The sequence below is a fragment of the Zootoca vivipara genome, chromosome 8 (assembly GCF_963506605.1).
Source record: "Zootoca vivipara chromosome 8, rZooViv1.1, whole genome shotgun sequence".
In the NCBI taxonomy this organism is placed as follows: Eukaryota; Metazoa; Chordata; class Lepidosauria; order Squamata; family Lacertidae; genus Zootoca; species Zootoca vivipara.
In genome coordinates, this window is record NC_083283.1 from 38,531,493 (window position 1) to 38,551,829 (window position 20,337).

At 41.9% G+C, this 20,337-nt stretch overlaps 1 protein-coding gene across 2 annotated transcripts in view; it reads left to right on the top strand.

The window, feature by feature from the left end:
* Positions 1-6,001: 6,001 nt before the first annotated feature.
* Positions 6,002-20,337, top strand: part of RB1CC1 (RB1 inducible coiled-coil 1) — a 47,741-nt gene continuing 33,405 nt past the window's right edge. For both annotated transcript variants that reach the window (XM_035125015.2, XM_035125017.2), the window contains exons 1-7: positions 6,002-6,348; positions 13,148-13,266; positions 14,366-14,495; positions 15,071-15,197; positions 15,285-15,455; positions 17,473-17,675; positions 18,600-19,035. In XM_035125015.2, coding sequence (XP_034980906.1) covers positions 14,425-14,495; positions 15,071-15,197; positions 15,285-15,455; positions 17,473-17,675; positions 18,600-19,035 — 1,008 coding nt within the window. In that variant the 5' untranslated portion in view covers positions 6,002-6,348; positions 13,148-13,266; positions 14,366-14,424. The remainder of the gene's footprint in view (positions 6,349-13,147; positions 13,267-14,365; positions 14,496-15,070; positions 15,198-15,284; positions 15,456-17,472; positions 17,676-18,599; positions 19,036-20,337) is intronic.

Below are 20,337 nucleotides of genomic sequence, written 5' to 3' on the forward strand. Positions count from 1 at the left end.
CCACTGTCAGTTTTAGACAAATCAAAGGTCAGCTCTTAAAAGCGGTACCTAAGGGTGGGTGGGCGGGCATCATAAATGGAATGCACCAGGATTCTTCTCCTCTCCCTGTAATTTGAGCACTAGGTTGTACTTTCTCAGGTTCAGGATTCCTGCTCTCAGCTAATCACTCTCGAGATGGAAGACAGCCTCCAATGAAATCTGTGCTCTTCAGAAGACTGACTTGCAATGTACAAGTCTAGGGGCATTGTTAGGTGTGCCTGGGAGTACACAGCACATATTTAAACTACAGAATTCACTCCCAAGGAGGTAGCGATGGCTTTAAAATAGGATTGGTGAAATTCATGGAGGAGAGGGCGACTGATGGCTACTAGCCATGATGGTTATGCTCTGCTGTCACAGCTGGAGGCAGTGCATGCTTCCAAACAGAAGTTGCTGGAAACTACAGTGCTCTTGTGCTCATGTTCTGCTCACTGGTGTCTCACTGGTTTGCCACTGAGAGAACAGGATGCTGGACTAGATGGGCTCCTGGCTTGATCCAGTAGGCTATTCTTTTGTTTTGCAGACCGAACAATACCCCTAACACCAATCTGTTTTCCCGTACACGTAAAGCCCAAGAACAGGCTTCCTCAACCTCGGCCCTCCAGATGTTTTTGGCCTACAACTGCCATGATCCCTAGCTAGCAGGACCAGTGGTCAAGGATGATGGGAATTGTAGTCTCAAAACATCTGGAAGACTGAGGTTGAGGAAGCCTGCCCAAGAATATATGACCTTTGACAGAAAAGAGTTTCCCCATTCCTCACCTACATCATGGTTCAGAGTAGGGCTTGTTAACCTTTTTGAGTTTATGGTCACATCTACAAACAAGAGAAATTGCAGTCGTTGCACACAGTCTGCAACCATGCGCATACAACAACCTTTTCTATTGGTCATGAAATAATTCTTCTTTCAAGTCTAATTTCAATGTGGTGGAGGGAAATAAGACTCTGGAAAGGCCTCTGAGCATATGTGTGCCCATGGGCAACCTGCTAGTAATCCCCAGTGAAGCCAGCGTGGTGTAGTGGTTAGTGCTGGCCTACAACCCGGAACACCAAATTCCCATGCAGCCATGAAAGCTCATTGGGTGATCTGGGGTCAGTCACTGCCTCTCAGCCTAACCTCACAGGATTAAATGAAGAGGGGAAGAACCAGGCATACCACCTTGAGTTGAGCTCCTTCAGGAAAAGGTGGGATATAAATGCAAGAAATAAACAAACAAACACTTGTGTCACTCTCAAAGGTGTATGGAGCATGGACCAACAAGTAGCCTAAGTAAAGGGAGGAATTTGCTACCAAGGAGTGTGGTAGAGTCTCCTTCTTTGGAGGTCTTTAAGCAGAGGCTTGACAGGCATATGTCAAGAATGCTTTGATGGTGTTTCCTGCTTGGCAGGGGGTTGGACTGGATGGTCCTTGTGGTCTCTTCCAACTCTATGATTCTATGATTCTAAATAAACAGACCTTACCTTGCCCAGAAAGGCTAAAGTTAGAATGCAACACTGTGTCCCAAGAACTTTAGTTAAAGAAGGGCGTTTCTGAAAATGAGTTATTTGCAAGCCAGCTACCATCAAGGAAGAGAGTGGTTTTTCTTCCCTCAATATTTTCTGTTCACACAGAACGAAAAGAAAATGAATAGAGACAGACAGCACTGAGACACAATTGGCAAGCAGCAGCTTAAAAATAAAAACATGCAAGGCCATGATTATCCCAGCCATGATTGCTTCTCTGTCTCAGGTCAACAGGCTTCATTTGGCAGCTGCAAAACAAATAAACAAGCATACCCGAGCAAGAACTCCTTGGTATTCTTCCTGGGCCTTTGTTTGTTTATCGGCTGGAGGAGTATTTGACAACTGCTCAATAGCCATGCAGAAAACAAATGCTTATGGGAAGCTTGTGTAAAATGTATGTGCAGCTGACACTGAAGCTTACATAAGGACCTCTTTTTCACTTGGATATATAGTCTAGAATAGACTACTGACACCCCTGCTTGCTTACATCAACAAGCTCTACTGGGTGCTCTGTAGTTACATGTATACTTTACTGCTTTTGCTTGTGTAATTAAAGTCTGCAAACGTATTAGTTTCTCTTGTTATAATTAAATATAGAATGGATCAATTTGAAGACAGGAACTGGGACTGTCTGGGCACAGGTGGTATCCTAATATTCCTATTGTGGCAGAAGTTAAACAGCATTTTTTAAATTGTGCAGCAAATACAAATAGAACCAGTTATGAACAATTACATATAATTATATACCTATAATGAACAATTATCAGTCTTCAGCAACCACGGTCCTTTCAGAGGTTTTAGACTACAACTCCCATCAGCCCCAGTCAAGCTCGACTACACTGACTGGGGATGATGGGAATTGTAGTTCAAAACATCTGGAGGGCACCAAGTTGCCAAATGATTATCTCTAAACCAAGACATGGAATTTACAGCACACGCCATTGCTTTAAAATTTCATAGGTAAAGGTAAAGGGACCCCTGACCATTAGGTCCAGTCGTGACCGACTCTGGGGTTGCGCGCTCATCTCGCATTATTGGCCGAGGGAGCCGGCGTATAGCTTCCAGGTCATGTGGCCAGCATGACAAAGCCGCTTCTGGCAAACCAGAGCAGCACATGGAAACGCCGTTTACCTTCCCGCTGTAGCGGTTCCTATTTATCTACTTGCATTTTGACGTGCTTTCGAACTGCTAGGTTGGCAGGAGCTGGGACCAAGCAACGGGAGCTCACCCCGTCACAGGGATTCAAACCGCTGACCTTCTGATCAGCAAGTCCTAGGCTCAGTGGTTTAACCACAGCGCCACCTGGGTCCCTTAAAATTTCATATATATATATATATATATATATATATATATATATATATATAGTGACAGAACTCGCCAAAGTTGGGCAATGGGATAGAAGGACTGTTTTTTAATCAGCTTTCCCCAATCAGATGCACTCCAGGTGTTTCAGAATATGATTCCAAACAGCTCGGGTTGTCTGGTTGCTTCATATCCAAAAGAATTCTTAAGCAGCTCATATACTTGCTTTCTTGTTGTTTAGTCATTTAGTCATGTCCGACTCTTCATGACCCCATGGACCAGAGTACGCCAGGCACTCCTGTCTTCAGGCACCAAGCAGGCACTTGCTTAAACCTATCTATTATTTGCTGTCTTGCATTGCCCTCAAATCCCATGTTATTTAACTCAGTGTTGCCAGTTTCCACAATCTGATCATAAACTACACCTTAAGCAACATTTTTAGCAGGCACAAGAGTAACACAAAGGCTGCCTTGCAAAAACACACCGAGACATTAGTGGGACGGAATAGATCCCACAAGGGTGGTTTTCTGCATATGCAGCAATATGACAGCTCGGTAGATGGCAGTCTGTATAGGAGAATCACGCACATGGGGAAATGCTACAAGACAACTGTGACAGAGTTGGGAATCTGGATATGCACATGAACACACACATACATACACAAACAATTTCTGGAAGTAGCAAATGTGAGATGTGTGTAGTGGGGAAATAAGGCAGGACAGAGGAAGGACAAATATCTTGATTGGTCCCTTCCTGCACACAGACACTGACACACACCTGTGTTTTCATAAATGCACAGCAGAATCCTCCCATTTTTCAACACGGCATAGCATGCCTCAGCCACACACAACTTTCCTCCTTGATGTGGGCATACAGTCCTCCCTTGCTTGGGCAGGATGACATATCACGCCTTGGCTATCTCCCCTGAGCACACTCAGTCCAAGAGGACAAATGGCAGGCAGTTTAATTCTTTACTGACAAGCAGGAATTTACAGTAGCTCCTGAGGTGCACTCAACATGCACACCTATGCTTCTGATGGCTAGGTAGCTGGCACCTTTCCCTGGGCGTGGTAAAGCCACAGGCTCTTTGCAAGCCCTACAATACATGGTTCTCTGAAGTTCCAACTTCAGGACTTCAAAGTGCTAAATCACCTGTGATGTCAGGTTTACTGACTGGTGGGTGGCCTGCACCTCAAATGTGGCCTGCAAGGCTAAATCTGAGAAGGATCTGGCCTGTGAAGTCATAAAGATTCCCACTCCTAGTCTAAAATGTTGTCTATGGAGCACTGAAGAGTTCTGAACTGTTAAAATGAAGGATTTTTTTTAAAAAAAAATAAATAAATTTAAGTTTTTAAAGAATCCTATTTTGTTCTGCTTTGACAAAACAAATCCCAGAGCTCTTCGGAACTCTGTACATAGCATTCTATACAGCCTCACATTGTAAGCCCCACTGAAGACCTATACTGTATAGTTTAGTGGAGGACTTGAGCAATGACCAGAAAGAAAGGCTAGTGTGATGCCCTCAAGGTAATTTTTTTTTTAATGTAGAGGCAAGAATACACATCACTTGGCCACCTCTGAATTTCTTTAAAGTTAGAAAGAGGGAAAACCCCACTCTCCCCATAAGGGATTATTATTTAGGAAAGTGAATCCTTTTTACTTTCCCACCACCCCTGGACCTATTTGTCTACTATTTGGGAGACTTAATCCAAACTATAGGGATTCTTGTGCCAGCAAATTTCATCCAGGGAAGTTATTGTGTTTAGATTCCCTGTTATAGTACATGAGGAATCAGAGCTTTGTTTTATACAGAATAGCTCATGAGCTGAATTCAGATTGGAAAAAGAACATAAGAGTGGCTCAGAAACAGACCAGAATTGTGAATCTTGGGGCCCAAATGTTTTCATTTTGAACCAGAAGTGATGGTATCATTTTACATTCTCTTTAAATGAAAGCTGAGGGAAAATAAAATACAGATCAAATGTTACATAATAGCACCTTCAGCTCTACAAACCAACACCCACTATTCACAGTGGCCTAATTTCTAATTAGGTAACCTCATGCCTCAGCACAGCACTAATTTATTCAGATAAACTGGTAGCCGTAGATTGCAGCCCCTTTGTTGCTTGAGGCTGCAAGCCTGACCATATATATTTAGAAGCAAGTACCATTGAACTTGGGACGCAGGTGGCGCTGTGGGTTAAAACCACTGAGCCTAGGGCTTGCCGATCAGAAGATCGGTGGTTCGAATCCCCGTGACAGGGTGAGCTCCCGTTGCTCGGTCCCTGCTCCTGCCCACCTAGCAGTTCGAAAGCACGTCAAAGTGCAAGTAGATAAAAAGGTACTGCTACAGCGGGAAGGTAAACGGCGTTTCTGTGCGCTGCTCTGGTTCGGCAGAAGCGGCTTTGTCATGCTGGCCACATGACCTGGAAGCTATACGCTGGCTCCCTCGGCCAATAACGCGAGATGAGCACTGCAACCCCAGAGTCGGTCACAACTGGACCTAATGGTCAGGGGTCCCTTTACCTTTACTATTGAATTCAATGGAGCCTACTCCCAGCTAAGTGGTGTTAGAACTGCAGTCCTGGTCTTGTCTTACAGGAAGGTATTCACATGCTGAATGGTAGCAATGGGGAGTGTAAACATATTTTTTCCTGTCCACAAAATTTCCCCATCTTTCTTATATCCTTGGTTTTTACATTGGCACTTACAGTCATGGGGAAAAGAAAGGGCATCTTCTTTGAATTCTGTGGTTTTATGAAGACATAAAAACAATCTCATGTTCTTTAGCAGGACAGGACTCAAAATTACATAAATACAACCTTAGATGGACAACAACACATGACATATTACGTCGAGTCACTGCCAAACTACACTTCTGCTTCTGGTAAATCCCTCCTTTTCTTTTTTCTTTTTTCTTTTTTGGAGGATTGGGGGGGGGGGGAGGTGAGGAGGGACAATTTCCCTCTTCAAAAACCGACCCCTCCAGCATTTGGAAGGGGAAACTATATGGACCTCCCCTTCTTAGCCGAGGAGGAGGAAGTTTCCGTGCCACTCTATCCCCCGAGTCACCGTCTCTCTCTATGGTTCCTCCTTCCCACCCACCCCGCTTCAGGTCCTCCGGCTTGTGCCTTACCCAGCGTGCACTGCGGCGGAAGAGAGTGACGACAATAACAAACAGCGGCGGCGAGGGCTGCGCGTAAAGCGAGCGGGGGGCCCTGCGAAGAAGCGCCCGGAATCCCCGGCTGTGTGGCTTCCCTTCCCCTCACGCCACCTCCGCGTCTCTCTCTCTCCCTGTTCCTATCAGGGAGCCCCGCCGCCGCCGCTGCCCCTCCTGCTCTTGTCCTCCGGGCGGCGGCGCCTGAGGTTGCCCTGTGGAGCCGCAGCGAAGGGGAGGAGGAGGAGGAGCTTCCGCGGCCGCCGGTCACCGGCGCGGGATGGTGCGCGGGGCCGCCCAGCTGTTGCTGCCGCTGGCGCCGCCGCTGCTGTTTCGCTCTCCTTCGGGTACGTCGGGAAAAGGGCGCGGTGGGGGAGCGAGACGGCCGCGGCAGTTGCTGCTGTCGCCGGGGCGACCAAGGCCCGCCTTCGGCAGGGGAGGGGCGAGGACCCTCTTTTCGTGACGGGAGGGTGGGCGCACCCGCTTGCGAAGGCGGAGCCGCCGCCACCTCTTCAAGTTTGGGTGGGGTGGAGGGTTATCTCCGCCCGTGGGCTAAAGAACCTGGAGGTTTGGGGGCTCAGAGCTGGGGCTCTCCTCCTCTCCCTCCCCACCTCTGGCCCGCGTAGCTTGGAAGGGAGACCAGCTCGTCCTGAAGTTAACTCCGAGGGGGGATGACTCAGCCCATCTGCGCTTCTTGCAGCCCCGCCCACAGCACCTTGTTGCGAAAAAGGAGGCAGCGTGCTCCGAGGGGGTGGCCCGGGTGGTTTTGTTTTCTTCTTTCCTCACCCAGGGCAGGCTTATTACCTAAAGCCTTCATTCGCACGGATGCTAGCGAAAGATTTATAGTTTGCTTTTTGTTTGCTCCACCTCCTCCACCCCCAACTTTCCCTCCCCCTCTTCCTTTTGCGCTGAAGGCCCTGTGTGGATGCCAAGTCACATTGGGTCTGAATGGTCTTCTAAGTTAGGTGGGCTTGGCCCAAATTGACGTGTTGTGTGTGTGTGTGTGAGTGAGTGTCACTGACTGGGTGATATTGACACAAACCAGGCGATTGCCTCTTTGTAGGCTTCGTTTATGTTGTAGGTTTGAGCATGTTGACAAAATACACATAAGCATGCTGTTACAAGATGAAATTGTTTGGGACAATTAAATGGCTGTTTGGTAGATAAGCATAATAGAACATTGTATTTCATTGACACCATAATGTATTTCATTGACAGTGGGTTAAGTGAAAGTAGATTGGTTTAAGTGATATGTAGGTTATGCTGAACATGTTTTGAAAAGTTGGTGTGTAGTAAATCACTGTAATCCTTTTTTTTTACCATGAATACTACAAAAAGTAATTTTTCTACTGTGAAGTGAAAGCTATTGGAACATCTGTTAGTGTGAGTAGCATTGCAACGGCTTTTATTTTTAACTTCGGACACTGGCTTCTAACTTCAGACACTGGCTTTGCAAAATTTGCTGCTATTTGTGTCCTTAAGTTTTGAAGCTTTGAGGTGCATTGTAGGTCTTTGCCAAATGTAGAATGTGAAGAATAATATCCTTCCCAATCAGTCATAACAGCAATCAGAGCAATCCAACACCCCTCCCCTTTATGCTGGGTGGAGGTGTTCCTCTGCCCACCTCTTAGACCTTCTGCGGAGCAGGTGGCAAGCTAGCTGACTGCTGTTGCTCAGTGGTTTCAGGCCCAGTTGTTGTGTCCCCACTTTCCACTGTGTCCACTGAGAGTGGCAGGGCTTCCATTGGCAGGAGATGGGAGTTTGGATTGCACTCTTTAAATTTAGTTTTATGAACCTGTGAAGCATAATGAACTGCTGTGAAGCAGTTCCAATGATTAGTGTTTCTTTTTGTAAAACTGTGTTTAGTAGACAAAATATTTAAGTCATTGGCAGTGTGGACTTAATTGTTTTTATTTAGAGAGTAATCATCTTTCCTCATGTATATAGTATTAGACATTTATTTAAGATTAAACCTTAAATAGGGATGGGCAATACCTGGTTTTGACCACCATGATACACCCACCTGCTAAACATAGCAATATAGCGATATATCATGATGTCTGAAATAAGGATGGAACTATGTAAAGGCAAATATATTTGGGAAATCAAGAATTTAATGTGAACTGTCATAAGAAAAGTTCTCTGTCACAGTATTGTCCTAATGTAACATAGAACAGTACCTAGCAGTTACATAACCAACTACTGCTGTAGTACTAGCAGTTAGTGAATCTTAGGTGTATTAATAGGGCAAGGGCTGCATTCAAGTATTTATTGGATTATTTTTTTTTAGGGGAAGGAACTTGATTGTACCTGTGTGCTTATAGTTTATTGATCAGACATTTTAGTCTAGAGCTGAAGTAGAAAGTATTTAATACAGTATGTTGGTATTAAAGTATTCCCATGATACAGGAACACATCAGACAATGATATAGCCTGCATGAAATTATGGTTTCACAGTTTTGCCATGCTATAGACTCCATTGGCCTCATAATTTACATTAACTGTACTGATAGAGAGGTATAGGTATTATAGTTGTGAAGTATTTCACCTTAATTTGTGATGTACAGTACTTGTTTTTGAACAGCTGCAGTATATCATTATGAGAAGCTAATGCTCCATGTAAGGTGTTCTGTCTTACGTATTCTCTACTGGTTTGATTCTCATTAGGAATCTTCATGGACACTCTATGTGGGTCTTCTTTACAGGGGTCTTATTGAACAATCCTACGTATATATTTACTTCCCTGAAAGTAAATCCCAGCACAACACTGACTTCTAAGTACAGTAGATGTATAGGATTCCTCTACTGGTTTAATTTCAGTATGGATGGAGAGATGTTTTCATCCAACATGTATCTGTCTTGATCCATAACTGCTTTGGTGATTTTTAAAATAATGATTAGTATCAAAGAAATTTCATGATGCTTACATTTTAAAGTTAAAATAGGTTTACTGGTTGCAATAGGAGAGTTTGGGATTACCGTACATGTAAATGAACTGTTAAAGAATTTAAACTCTGTTGGCATGGGGGAGGGAATAAATTGTACCCATAAATCTTAAGAATCCATGCAAATGTGAATTGTTACTTGACAGAATACAGTACATTATTTGTAATTGTGGGGTTGCCAACTTTTTTTGACCACCAGGTGCGTTTGAATTTTAAGAGTTCTGGGGACACTAATCACCAAATAGCTGCTAGTAATGCAAAATGGTTGCATGACATAACTCTAAATTAGAGAAACAGTAGCCCCCAACAACCTTATGTTTACCCTGGGGAGTCAGCTATGTCCTGCTAGTCTTGATTGTTGAGATTGTACAATATCATTTTTACACACACACTGATAGTGTTGTTTTCTAATAGAAATGGGAGCATTCCTAAGTACCAAGAAAAATTTACAAGGTGGCCACACCATACTGGACATTTTGCCTCATAAGTTTCTTTGTAAGAGGGCTAGATACTTACTTTACTTATGGTACTTTGTATAGTGAATTAGCATTCCAAACTCTCCTTGCAACAGTTTTGCATATAGGCTGTTGTCTGCAAAATGCAGGCAAAGATCACAGATGTGACTGTTGTGACTTGCTTGAGGTCAATGAATAAATTCATAGGCTAGCCACAATTTTGAATTTAGTTTCCCAGCTCCAGTCTTATGCATTGACCCACGACCGCCCTGTCTAACAGAACACTATTTTTTGGAATCTATGCAGTTTTTTGTGTTCCACACAGCAAAGCAATATTCATAGCACATTTCATATTTTACTGTTGGGGGTAATTAAATTCCTGGGCTCCGGCTCTTAAAAATACTTCGGCGCCTAGGATTTTTCCAGTTTTCTTTGAGTTTTTCTTGCTTCTATTTAGACATGCCCTTGGTAAGAATGGTACAGACACTGGCCTGGACCACACAACATATTAAGCCAAATGATAGCTTACTTACTGAAACTGCCCAAATGTGGGCTCCGAGAGAGGAGTATGCAGCTGCTTTTCTTCTCCTGACCTTTTTTTGCTGCTGCCCTATGTTGAGGTAAGCCATAGTTTGTCATCAAACCAGGATTTGTGAGTTACACTCTCTCCTTGCTAACCACAAGCTGTAACCAATATTTTGTTTTTTGTTTTTATTTCACTTGCGAATCACTCCCATAAGTGATAAGGAATCCTGCAGTGATTTATAATATAATACTGCTTTGAAACTAATTTGCTATTTTGTTGGCCATCCAGCTAGGATAGCTCTCTTTTTGGAGCAGTTCAGTCTACGCGTGTTGCAGCATCCTTAACGATTGAGGATCACCCACAAACTTAAGCACCTCACTGTTAAATCTCCAGATCATTTGTGAATATGAAATGGCACTGGTCTATATACAGAGCCTTGGAGGACCTTACTGCTTATTTTCCTTCCTTGTAAAAAAAAAAAGTCTCTTCCAGCCATTTTGTCCTCTTACCTGTTTTCAGCCTGTAAGAGTACCCCTTGGTCTTGCTTCTTGGCTGCTAAGTTTGCTCAGAAGCACTTGAATACAGTGGTATCTCAGGTTACAGATGCTTCAGGTTACCGATTCCGCTAACCCAGAAATAGTACCTCGGGTTAAGAACTTTGCTTCAGGATGAGAACAGAAATTGTGCGGCGGCAGCATGGCAGCAGTGGGAGGCCCCATTAGTTAAAGTGGTACCTCAGATTAAGAGCAGTTTCAGGTTAAGAATGGACCCCCAGAACAAATTAAGTTCTTAACCTGAGGTACCGCTGTGGTGTATAAAAAGCTCTGTGAACGTTCCAGGTACATAAAATTTAGCTGATTACCCCAATCTACATACTTGTGACACTCTGAAATAAAAGTTGCAAGTTAGAAGCTCTTTAAAGAAGCCATGCTGACTTGCCTACAAGTAGGCTTATGCTTTTAGGTGTTTTAATGTCCTAGCTTTAATTATGCTTTCTTCTAATTACTTAGAACGTCACTTAGGCCTACTGGTCTGTAATTTGCTACATTCCCTTTAAATAATGGCATTAATTACACCGATAGCCTTCTAACCCTCTGATTCTGGTTTTAATAAGTTGCATTCTTTGTGAAATTTGGGTACTTTTCACATTTGAGAAGTCTTGGATCTGGCATAGACAATCTCAGTCCTCCAGATGTTTTGGGACTACAACTCCCATCATTCCTGACCTCTGGTCCTGTTAGCTAGGGATGATGGGAGTTGTAGGGGAGTTGTAGTCCCAAAACATCTGGAGGGCCGAGTTTGCCTATGCCTGTCTTGGATGAATGCTATCTTGCTCCAGTGATCTGTTAAGCTTCTAATGTGACATTTAGCTTTATAATGAGATTGTTTAGCACCTTTATTGGGCATGGCTCTTTCTTCTCCGAAAGGAGTAGGTTGACTGTGGAGCTCTCATCAGCATTTTTTACAATGAAAACTAGTGGAAACAACATATTTTGTTTCACTGCAGTCTCCAGTCTTCTTACTGTAGTTCTTTCACCCATTTGCTATCCAAGGTTCTTACTGCCTCTTTACTGGTTTCCTGGACTTAATATCTTATCTTAACTGCTTGTGGGTTGTTGTTGTTGTTGTTGTTGTTTAAAAAACCCTTGTTCATCTTTGCTTGCTTCAACTTGTATTTGCCACAGTAAGCAGTCTGGTTAATTTACCTCTTTTGAACAGTGCTTCCACTTTTCTAAAAAAAAGAAGACTTGTTGCAGTTTACGGTGTTCTTGACGGTTAACCACATAGTCTCTTGGATTTGTTCCTTTCCTATCCTTTCTATTTTATGTACTTATTTTATTGAATTTTTATTAAAGTGGTTTGAATAACCTCCAAGCTTTCTGGGAAGATTTGGGCCTTCGTTATATCTCCAAACCAAGTTACTTTAAACAAATCATCTCCCATTTGGAGGGCTGCCTCTTCTGAAATGAAGTATAACTGAATTGGACTTGCTAGGCAGTTTTCTGCTCATGTGCGTGTTGAATCTGATAGAGTTGTAATTGCTCTTCAGAAGAGGTTTGGCAACACATCCTTGATCTGATTCAGGGCACTGCTCAGGATTCAGGCCCCATCTACACTATACATTTAAAACATACTACTTTAAACAGTCACAGAATCTCCCAAAGAATCCTGGGAACGTAGTGTGTTAAGGATGCTGAGAGTTGCTAGGAGACCCCATTCACTAACCAAAGTGGTTTAACACCATTCGCTAACCAAAGTGGTTTAACAATGGGTGCTTCTTCCCAGGGAACTCTGGGAACCTCTGGAAATGTGAAATGTGGTTGAAGGAGAGAGAAACTTGTTTAATTGGATGCAACTCAAAGTCTCCAAGCAACGTTCATAATAAGCCTGTGATCTGATTATGTTTGGATGTGCCCTGATATTTTTTTTCATCTCAGTATCCTCATCAGAACTTTGATCTGGACCAGGTTAGGGCAAGAATATATAGTATTTGTATACTGCATTTCAAACAAAGCCTCTCAAAGTATATCCCCAGTGCTATATTGCACTTGTTTTTCTTCCCACAGTGGTTCTGGATAGCATGACAACTAAGGACTATGCTTTGTTCAGTTGTACATAAGAAAGCATGGTCAGGCAACTAGACAGGGAAGTGTAAATTGCAGAAGAGTTGCTCTTTCTCCTTCTCTTTCTTAGAATCATAGAACTGTAGAGTTGGACCCCAAGGGTCATCTAGCCCAAGCCCTGCAAGGCAGAAATCCTTTGTCCAATGTGGAGCTCGAACCCATGGAGCTGAGATTAAGAGTGGCATGCTCTACCGACTGAGCTATCCCACTATACTGTACACCAAATTACTAGCATAGATATGTGTGAGCTGGTGGTATTCATGAGTCTGAGTTTTCTATTTCAGCTTAGATGAAATTGTTGTGTTCATGCAGTACAGAAATAATTTAAATGAGGTTTTTCAGTATTAATCAGTCTCACATTTCTTTTCTCTTCAATCACCTAGTTTTCCCCACCTAATGTTTATTGTAAACTTTCTATGGCAATTTTGATTTCTGTTCTGTTTAGTACAAAGTATACAATTGGCATGAAAAAAGTGCTTTAATAGTAGTTTTTGAAGTGCAGTATTGTCATGAACATTTGAATAGTCTTTGTTAACTTGCTTCCTGTTGCACAAATATTCACACTTCATTCTCTCTCACCCCCCATTACTTTTTAGGTCTTTGATGCTCTGTGTTTAATAGAAACTTCATTCTCTTGCCAAAGTCAAATGAGGAAAATAGGTGATTTTGCAACCCAGCTGTTAAAGACAGTGGAACCTCCATGCAGTGCCTGAAGGTAACTGTTTCATCCCAGAGAGCAAATATTTCAAGTTTAAACTCATAACAAATTATTTGCTACAGTTTTTTTGAGAATTTGGTTCTAAGTGATTTGTGTCATCGTAAACAAATTAAAGTTGCCAGGTTTTGCTCTTTTAATTAATATATTATAATGATTCCTCCTGACCATCCAGACATTGGAGTAATTCTAGCAGTTATGTAAACAATTCCTCTAAAGTCTTAAAAATATAGCCAATCTGGGTACAGAACCTTTGTTGCCAGTGATGGTAGGGGCTAGAGGCGAGAGTGAAGCAATACTGTAAATGTAAAGGGACCCCTGACCATTAGGTCCAGTCGTGACCGACTCTGGGGTAGCGGCGCTCATCTCGTATTATTGGCCGAGGGAGCCAGCGTACAGCTTCCAGGTCATGTGGCCAGCATGACAAAGCCGCTTCTGGCAAACCAGAGCAGCACACGGAAACGCCGTTTACCTTCCCGCTGTAAATGTACAGATTACCTTTGTACAGTAGGCTAGTAAAGCAGCCTGTTTCCTAGTTCCTTTGCAAAAATTCATGAAAAATTTGAAATTCTTAGGATGATACAGAGTGTCAGTCCCCTAGGGTACACACACATGGGGTTGTATCCAGTGTTAGTAAATGGGTGGATGAGACCAGCTCGGATATGTTAATTTCAGTGGGTCTATTCTGAAATAATGTCATCTGCATGTCCCAGGAGGACATACAATTATCGGGATCTGAGTTAGTTCTTGTGTTCAGGGTTTTTTTGGGGGGGAGGGCATGCATGCAAGAGATGGTTGAAAAAGGCAGAATAGACTAGTAATACAATGATACCCTGTATCATGTTACCATACCTTTATTACTAATAGCCATGGGGTGGTCACTGCCACGGTTGCTTCTGACCTCTCTCAAAATGTCTCAAAGCAAATCATCCCCTGCCAAAGGCTACCACGCATACATATACTGTCATGGAATGATTCTCCTATGTCCTTGTTAGGATTTCCTACTATGGATGTGCCTCAAGTGTTGACACTGAAAACCTTTAAATTTAAAATAATTTTTATGTGTTATTATTAAGCTGATACTTGGGTTTCTTTTCAGCTTTTAAATAATAATCACAGAGTCAAAGCTATAAACTTTTGGAACCTAAAGAAGTCACCATGAAGTTATATGTATTTCTGGTCAACACTGGAACCACCCTTACCTTTGACACAGAACTTGCCGTACAGAAGTAAGTAAATCCTTCTGGTCTTCTGTGAGGAGTCTGTTGCTGGACTGTTCTTAGCAAAATTATCTCTTAATTCACAGTATATGTTTTGTTTGGGAGTGAGAGTTAAAGCAAAACTGCTATTAGAATGAACCTGTAGTGTTCCAGCTTTTCTGAGACATTTAGAGAATTTAATAAATACTCTCTTATTAATGTGGTTTTTGTGCCATTGCATGAACCTTGCTGGAGCTCATCCCCTTCACCCTTGTTTGAGCTCCCTCTTCCTTTGCCAGTCACTCTAAAGTAAGAGCGCTTGTGCTGGATATATGGCATGGTCACTGCAGCAGAGCCAGCTTAGGTTGCCTTTTCTGTCCTTAAACAGTTGGGATTGTTTCTCATATAAAATGCCATTGGTGATGGGTTGACAAAGGGCAGTTACTCCTAGCCTCTATCATTGTCCTAGTGTAGGAAGTAACAGTTTAATAACTGAACTTTGGAATTATCTATATTGAGTCTTTAACATTTAGAGTACTCTGTAAATGTATAATTCTTAAGGATCTGTGGAAGATACTGAAACTTTTTTTTGTCATTTTAATCAGTGTGGCAGACCTTAAACAAGCTATCCAAACTAAGTACAAGATCGCTATTCAACATCAAGTATTGGTTGTCAATGGAGGAGAGTGTATGGCAGCTGACAGGAAAGTCTGTAGTTATAGTGCTGGAACGGTAAATATTCACTTCTCTTTCCATTATTTCATATATTTTTTAAAAGTCTGAAAGGAGAAGAAAGTAATACTTCTTATCTTAACACAGGATACAAACCCAATTTTTCTCTTCAACAAAGAAATGATCTTGTGTGAACGTCCTCCAGCTATTCCAAAAACAACATTTTCAGCAGAAAATGAGATGGAATTAAAAGTGGAAGAATCTCTTATGATGCCTGCAGTTTTTCACACGGTAGCTTCACGGACACAGCTTGCTGTGGTAAGCAGTTTCAGACCCTTTAACAATTGGGCTGTTTTAAAGCATTGAGCACTCAGTAAACTCACAAATTGAAGCTAGCTGGACATGTTGCTGCTTTCATGGTGAAAAGTTTTACTTTTGGTACTCTTCTGTTTCATTTTGTGGGGATGGAATAGTATCTTTTGGATTTTGACATACTGGATTAACCCAGGAGTCTGTAAACAAGTTTTGAAATGTCCTCTGTAGGAGGTTAGAAGTAATGATAAAGAGGGCTGGTATGGTATGACAGGGTAAACTGGTGTGGAATAAGGAAGGGATTGTTGCATGAAACATAAATGTGTGATCCCATAGACTGTTTTAGAACTTTTAATCTTGGTAAATGCCCAGAAAACATTGCATTTGCACCTACCTTTAATAGTACCATTTTCTCTTGAGTATTTTTCAAAATTACATTTTCTTTGAATGGAAGACCACCAACATGTTTGCAATAAAAATGGTATTTCTGATGCAAATGCACTTTATTCTATTTATGGAAGTGTAAATAGATATGTGCGTTGCATGAAAACTACATGGGTTTTCATAACTTTCTGTAAGAACAGGTTTCATTTTGCCTTGATTGAGTGGATAAATTCTTTGATACTGTGGGATCCAGTACATTCCAAAATTGCATCAAAACTGGTCAGCCAGATGTTTCAAAGAAGCTTAACAAGTAGCATGTAATGGACAAGAGTGATTTGATAGCTCAGTTTCTGCAGAAGATTCCAGGTTAAATGTGTGGCATCTTCAGTTAAAAGATCAGCTAGCAGGAGGTTGGGAAAACTCTTTCTGAAATCCTGGGCAGCCTCTCCCAGTCAAAGTAACTACTGGGTTAGATGGACAAATAGTCTGGTGGAGCTTCCTATGCTCCTTCATAGCCATATCCTGTTTCTCCGTAACAGCTAGTAATCAAAGGTATGCTACCTCTGAACAAAGCAATTTGTCCTGCCTGCATTTATTTAACCCTAGCATTCATGATATTCTGTGACAATGAATTTCATAAACTTCATTTACTATAGGAAAATGTACTTCTTGTTAGTTTGTCCTGAGCCTGCTGCTGGTCACCTTCATTCAGTGACCCTGAGCTCTTTGAAAAGAGGATAATTTATCATATTTAATGAAGTCAAATATTTTAAGAAAAAATATAGCAATCAAAAGCATGAAGTGAATAAAATTTCATTCGTAAAACAAATACAAAATATATTACAGGTCAGTATATCTGACTAATACATCAACTGATTAATACATCAACATCGGTGGATCACCCCTCAGACAGAAGTGAATGTAATAGGTGCCTATCTGATGTTCGCTGAAAGTGCATTCCAAGGGACAGGTGCTTACCCAGAGCTAACATCATAGCAGGAGTCAAACCTAGTTTATTGACCCTCATCCAGCTCACTGTAGCACCCAGGCATCAGTGCAATTCCTGCACTGCAACACCTGATTTACATGCTATGGAAAAATACAACGGTGTTATTGATGTACTGATGAGGACCAATCACAGAGGATTTTGGAGTTTTACACCGTATGGAAGTAGGTGGGAAATGCTTTTTGGCACCTAGCCAGGCCTTGGGAATATCTGAAAAAGGCATAAGCTGGAGGAGATTTTTCTCTTTCTCTTGCTAGATGTTTTTTTTCTTCATATTAACAAAACATGCAGTGCCTGTGTGTTGGCTGGCTTTGGAAACTGCACAGCATATCACCGTGTTAGTTAAAAAAGGCAGACAGGTGATCTACAGGGGGTGAGGCATTTGAGCCTGTGTTGTTCTGAGCCTTGCAGAACAACTACCCTCACTCAGATTCCTTTTGCAGAGACTTCTACTTCACATCTTGTCTTTGCATCAATGAATCATTTTCCTCCGAGGGAATATCTAATATATGCTTTTAGTGTTCCATATATCTTAACTTGAAAATGTCAGAGTTTTTTGCATCATGTTTTGCAACAGGTTGATATGTATGTCTGGAGTGCTAAGACATTAATGTTTCTATTGTTTTTGTGCAGGAAATGTATGAGATTGCCAAGAAACTTTGTTCCTTCTGTGAAGGCCTTGTCCATGACGAACATCTTCAGCACCAAGGCTGGGCTGCCATAATGGCAAATTTGGAAGATTGCACATATTCTTACCAAAAGCTGCTTTTCAAGTTTGAAAATGCATATTCAAGTTACCTGCAGTCCATAGATGATATTAAGCTGAAACTTACACAGTAGGTTTGCCATTAGACTCCTCAATAAGGAGCTACCTCTACATAGTCGCTGTACTGAAAACTAAGGTTTTATTGTTTTTTACTTTTACAGTAAATTAAATTTAATCCAGTTCCAGTGTCTTTGCACTAATTGAAATAATAAATAGTGCTAATGGTATTATTTATAGAGATTTAATTTTGGAGTTAAGGCTATAAACCCATTCTTAAATCTCACTGAATTCTTACTTTTGAGTAGATATGTACTGGGATTGCACTGTAAAAAATTTTTTAGTTTTCCTAACCTTTTTTTCTTCAACACTCCAATGTAAGACTGTGATTGGCTCAAGTACACCCAGGGAGCTTCACAATTAAGGAGTAGTCCAACACTCGAGCCATCACATTACACTGGCTCATCTGAAACCATTTGCTAAATAGTGTTGCACATGCATATGTAAAAGTTTTAGCACTAGTCAAAAATAATCCTATTCAGGAATTTAGGAATTGAATCCATGGAGTCCCCACAGGGTTGTGTGTGCCAACCCTGCCCCTTCCCTGCTGCTCTTTCTGAAAGGGGCTTGTAAGCACATTCAGGTGTCCCCAGTTACAGAGGGTTCTCAGTCACATGGAAGACTGTACCCAAATTCAGCTGGAGGCAGTTACAGTTCCCCATCAGACCTTCCTTCATAATGTTGGATGGTTGAGTGGAGAGAGCAGGGTCACTGCAACCCCTCCATGGATACAATTAATGAACATCTGAGTAAGGCTCAAGTCACAGTCCAATTCAAAATAAGTTTCTATATTTATTTTTATAAGGAAGCAAAAGTTGAAGACTTGAGTATTAAATTGTATTGAGGACACCCTTGAGAGCATATTTTTAAATTATGTTTGCCACTGTACCTCAGTTTCTTTGTACCTAATAGATTTTTTTGGTGTTCTTTTCTCAAGCTTAGGGGCTGCTGTTTCGATAATGGCCAAGATCCCACTCTTGGAAAGCTTAACCAGACACAGTTACCGGGAATGTTTAGAACGACTAGATTCTTCTGCTGAACGTGGTGGGACAGAAAGTGAAGACACTGAGAATGAGAAGTCAGCTGAAGTGGCACTTTCTCCTGACATGCTTAAAATGAACAAACAATCATTATTAGCATCATTTTGCAAATCGGTAGAGCACGCAATCCCAGATGGCACATCCTCCGAAAAAGTGGATGAAAGCAGCCAAGCCAGTCAAAATCCTTCTGCTCAGGACAGTAATGCTTCAGTGGAACTTAAGGAGACTGATCTGCCTTCTTTCAATGTCTCCCTTTTAGACTGGATAAATGTTCAAGATAGACCTAATGATGTTGAATCCTTGGTCAGAAAATGTTTTGATTCCATGAGCAGGGTAAGTTAATGCCTCAAATAATGCCATTGTGTTCTCTTCTAATATTTTTGTGTTATGGCTTTCCAGCTTGCTACAAGTTTAAGTATTCTTCATAGGAATACAGTGAGATGTTCTTACCAGGAGTTCTGAATCAGATTTTAATGATAGTTGTACAATCCTCTTTCCTCTTTCTTACTCCTACATTGCATGATGATCTTGTTGTGGTTTGTGGTTGTGGTTTGAGCAAGGTTGCCACTGTTCATGAACAGATACTGTTTTCACTCTAACATGGTCACTCCCTGTGGGAATTGTAATGAACAAATATCCCTTTCCTTTCTTGTATCAGCAGCCAATCATCTTCTGAGAGGCTAGGTGTGGCCACTTGCTGCTCTTGTCATTGTTAGAAAATGGAAATGAGCCTTGGATCCACTTGAGAATTGACTAAGTTGTCACAATAAGCCCATGATGTTAACTCTGAAATATATTTTAGGACACTTTTTATGGGAAAATAGGCTTTCCCATTGTGAGCATTTCTTTTTTTTAAAAAATAGCATGGGGTTGTATATTGTCTCCCTGCTTATTTAACCTATATGCAGAATTCATCATGCGAAAGGCAGGACTAGATGAATCCCAAGCCGGAATTAAGATTTCCGGAAGAAATATCAACAACCTCAGATATTTAGATGACACAACCTTGATGGCAGAAAGTGAGGAGGAATTAAAGAACCTTTTAATAAGGGTGAAAGAGGAGAGTGCAAAATATGGTCTGAAGCTCAACATAAAAAAAACCAAGATCATGGCCACTGGTCCCATCACCTCCTGGCAAATAGAAGGGGAAGAAATGGAGGCAGTGAGAGATTTTACTTTCCTGGGCTCCATGATCACTGCAGATGGTGACAGCAGTCACGAAATTAAAAGACGCCTGCTTCTTGGGAGAAAAGCAATGACAAACCTAGACAGCATCTTAAAAAGCAGAGACATCACCTTGCCGACGAAGGTCCGTATAGTTAAAGCTATGGTTTTCCCAGTAGTGATGTATGGAAGTGAGAGCTGGACCATAAAGAAGGCTGATCGCCGAAGAATTGATGCTTTTGAATTATGGTGCTGGAGGAGACTCTTGAGAGTCCCATGGACTGCAAGAAGATCAAACCTATCCATCCTGAAGGAAATCAGCCCTGAGTGCTCAGTGGAAGGACAGATCGTGAAGCTGATGCTCCCATGCTTTGGCCACCTCATGAGAAGAGAAGACTCCCTGGAAAAGACCCTGATGTTGGGAAAGATTGAGGGCACAAGGAGAAGGGGACAACAGAGGACGAGATGGTT